This window comes from Pteropus vampyrus, unplaced genomic scaffold (genome assembly GCF_000151845.1).
Source record: "Pteropus vampyrus isolate Shadow unplaced genomic scaffold, Pvam_2.0 Scaffold95, whole genome shotgun sequence".
NCBI classification, from domain to species: Eukaryota; Metazoa; Chordata; class Mammalia; order Chiroptera; family Pteropodidae; genus Pteropus; species Pteropus vampyrus.
The window spans coordinates 4,572,228-4,576,185 of NW_011888876.1; the positions used below are offsets into that span (position 1 = coordinate 4,572,228).

Below are 3,958 nucleotides of genomic sequence, written 5' to 3' on the forward strand. Positions count from 1 at the left end.
AAGCACCAGTCTCTAAACACTTATCTAACCTGACTGGTCTCTGTCTTTGAAACGAGACGAGCACTCGCTGAATTGACAACAAGCAAACGCTTCTTGAATTTTAATGGCTGTTAATATTTGGTCATGAAATCTTATCTAACTACCATCATTGGTTTGGGAAATTTTTCATAAAGATTTGGGCCCGTGCCGTGCTGATGTAGTGACAGCTGTCCCCAACCCCTGCAAAGTTAAGCACATTCCTTTCTCTCTGAATAGTGCTGAATAGAATGGACCTTGGCACATCCCAAACGGGTCTGCAAAGACTTTCCAGGTGGAAGACGCCATTAGCCAGGGCTTTCTTGGACAAAAAAGCCTTTCTTCTTCTTGGAAATTCATGTGGTTCTTAGTAGGTCAGCTGAGCCTTGCGTTTCATTCCTGATGAAAATGCTCTGTAGCGAACTGGTAAAATTAGAGAGCTTAGAGCATTTTAGGCTCTTTTTCTCAACTCTATTCATTCATTAATCCAAAACCTCAATAAAAGCAAGCATGTTCAGCTTTCCCAAGTACATATGAATTTCACATGTGATTCTGCCGGGTTCAGCAAACAAATTTTCATATGCCGACAGCTCTCCGAGCTAGAAAGCTCCTTGAAATGAACAAACCACTTGCCTTGGTTAGAGAAGGTTAAAAAAAAAAAAAAACAGGTTCTAAGTGTTTTGCTAAATTGTCCTTTCTACATTGGGGGTATTTCCAGCTCTGGATTCTTTAGCCGTGAAAACTAAAATGAATTTTAAAACGTAGGCCACCATTTCCTTAACACCCACACTGTTGGAGGCCACGTTGGATGTTTAAGGTATACTATCGCACGCAGTGTTCACGGCCCCGTTTTACAGATGAGAAAACTGAGCTGAGAGAGGTCTCCCACCCAGTATCACCTGACTGGTGAGGGATGGAGTTGGGAACGGAACCCAGCCTGGTCCAGCGCACAGCATTCTCGCAGTTGGAGCCTGGCTCCTCCCTCTGAGGCTGACTTCAGGGAAAGAGCAGTGCCTCCTGCCATAAAGGAAAATGCTTCTGCTGTCAATCCGAGGTGTTTCTATGTCCTGGAATAGGCAAGATTCAGGCCCTGATATCTCTCCCGACAGTGTTTCAACACCAGTGTTTCAGGAGTCGAGGAGAGAGAAAGTGCCTGACCGTCCTGTTTCCAGCCTTAATCTACAGCGGCCCCAACATCGACACTGCTGTGACCTGGCCAGATGCTGGCGGGACCGGGGGCACCTTCACCGCCAGCCGCCAGCCAGCGCTGAGTAATCGTGTCTAATTACACTTAACTATGTCGTTACCCCTCCAACACGTGCGACGAGACGCCACGGACGGCCACGGCAGCCAGCACCTCCTCTCCTTGTCTGCGAAATAATTACGGGGCTCTCTCTTCTGCCAAATGAGGCTGTAATTAACCCTAATTGCTCAAAATGCAACTGGCTAATTCTGGGAGATTAATCAAGAGGGACTCAATTGTTAGTGAATGACTTAATATGACAAATTGCTACATTACCCGAGGAGGCCCTGTTGCCCCCCGCCGTCAGTGAGATGTCCTGGTGGACTCTGGACCATCAGTGTCCATGGGCTGCCCAGCTTTCTGGGATCTGCCTCCCCAAATCCCACCCAAGCAATGGGCCCCTCAGCCAGGAACAGAAATGGAGTGTATGAATAGCATAGATGCCTTCGGATCCTGGTGCACTGTGTGCACACACACACACACACACACACACACACACACACATCCGCACACAGTTTCTCCTAGTTCATGTCGCCTCTGTGTCGATCTGCAGAGGAGTTCCCTCCTCAGGGCCAAGGCAGCCCGCACCAGGGAGCTCAGGGGTGGGAGAAAGGTTTCAGACTCACCTGCCTCCGTGGCCCTGCATCATTGGGCAATGTAGAACCTGTACAACTGTACATGGCAACCCTGCCCACATAAATCAAACGCCAGTCCGCCTGAAGGCCTCCAACAGGAACTGGGCATTTAGAAGCTATGACAATCCTTCCATGGCTCAGGAAAGCGACTGCCTCTGAGTAAGGTCTCACAGCCCTGGGATAGAAGCCAACCCTGGACAGTTACTTTTTTTCATCATTGCAGGCTGCCCACAGGACACCAGAGCATCTTGCCCTGTAGGATCTGCCCAGCTAAACTCTCTGTCTCCTCCAGGCCTTTGCATGCCACTTCCTCGAGTGAGCCTCTCTGGCCCCCGAGTTCGGATCCGGTGGCTTGTTGGAACTCCACTGATTCCCGAGTTTCTTCTGCTTCTTTCCTATCTATCTCTCCCATGAGGCTGTGTGCACCTCGGAGCAGACGTGGACCTGCCTCACGCACAGCCACGTCTTAGGCAAGCATACTGCATGCGTCTGCAGTGCACTAACTCAGCAGGCGTGAGGGAGCCCTCTGCCCCACCCCAGAGGATTCTGTCTAGGAAGAAGGACCCAGGAACCAGTCCTCCCAGCGACATGCCATCATGGCCACGACCCAGAGCCTGTGCACAGGTGTGGAGGCAGCACAGAAGGAGGGGGGGGTGGAACAGGAAGGCTCCCCAGAAGCTGCGGCATTTGGACTGAGGTTTGGAGGGCGGGGCACTCCAGGCCCTGGGAACAGCATGTGCAAAGGCGTGGGGTGTGCCGGCAGCTCAGAACCCCAGAAACCACCTTCAGCAAAGCTGCGAAGGGCTGCCTGGCTCTCCAAGGATCCAGGTGGAAGGAAACCGGTGTCCCTGAGCTCAGCGGGGTCTGGATAAAGAGGCTGAAGAGGCCAGAACACGGTTCAGACCACAGAGGGAGGCAGACTTCTGCCCAGAGTAGGGAAGCTCTTTCTGACCCCAAGAACGTCCTGCCCATTCCCCTGTTCCTGGGGCGTCCGCAACCCCCTCTCCACCCCCATCCCTCTAAGCAGCGCTGATCCATGGACACACCTAGGGGCAGGGCCAGGCCTGGCATCCCACCCAGAGTCTAGCAAGGAGAGACCAAGTGAAACGAAGGGCTGAGTAGGTTAGGGAGTGAGCTCTGCTCCCTTCGCTGGAAGCATGCAAGAAGAGGCTTCCTCCAGCAGCCAGGACGGACGGAGCAGCCTAGGGATCCGTGTTCCCCAGAGACGCTCCCACGCACTGCAGACAGAGGAAGAGGGCTTACCTGTGGGTCAGGAGGGTGCGCGGGCCCCGGCGTGTGGCACGGGTTCGGGCTCCCTCCGTGGGGCATGTGGCTGTGCTGACCTGCCATCCTGCATGCCAGCCTCACAAGGGCACGGGCTGCAAAAGAAAATGAGGGCTTTGTCACGTGCACGCCTGTCACGCCGTCCTCGCGACAGCCCTCAGCTGGAGGGAGTACCTTCGCTCACTCCACCTCGCAGATGTGGGAGTCGAGGTACAGAGGGGTTAAGTGACTTGCCCAGGGTCACCCAGCTCAGAGGTGGCGGGGCTAGGACTCGACACCTTGCGTGACACACGTTCCCTCCATTGTGCTGTCCTGACTAGGTTGCCAGGATTGTTCCCATTACTTAGAGGGGGAAACTGAGGCTCCGTCCAGGGAAAAGTCTAAAGGTGACCCCCACCGGCAAGGGAGGCACCAGATTCAACCCCACCTGTGCCAGACTCCGTGTTCTTTCCACATTACTGCTCTCCACGCCCCTTGGGGGACAGTTCTGCAACTCTGTCTCCCATCATCAGCCCCACATAAAACCAGGTTGGCAGCCTGGGTGGCCAGGAGAGAGAGAGACCTTGAGTCAGATGGCAAGCAGCAGCTGCAGAAAGGACCCCACATCCCCATTCTTGCTGGACCCTATGCACCAAACACTAGGAAGGCCAAGTTCACAGTCCTATATGAACCCCTGGGCACAAGGGAGCAGGTCTAATGTGACCTGCCACATTAGAAGTCCCCGGGAGAGTCAGGATGCTAGTCACCAGTTGTCACAGTAACTGTGGCAGCTGTCCGGGAT

At 53.8% G+C, this 3,958-nt stretch overlaps 1 protein-coding gene across 1 annotated transcript in view; it reads right to left on the reverse strand.

Annotated features, from left to right (window-relative positions):
• Window positions 1-3,272, reverse strand: part of NEK6 (NIMA related kinase 6) — a 40,729-nt gene extending 37,457 nt beyond the window's left edge. The window contains exon 1 of the mRNA XM_023532959.1: window positions 3,157-3,272. Within this exon, the coding sequence (XP_023388727.1) occupies window positions 3,157-3,243 (87 nt within the window). The 5' untranslated portion in view covers window positions 3,244-3,272. The remainder of the gene's footprint in view (window positions 1-3,156) is intronic.
• Window positions 3,273-3,958: the final 686 nt, after the last annotated feature.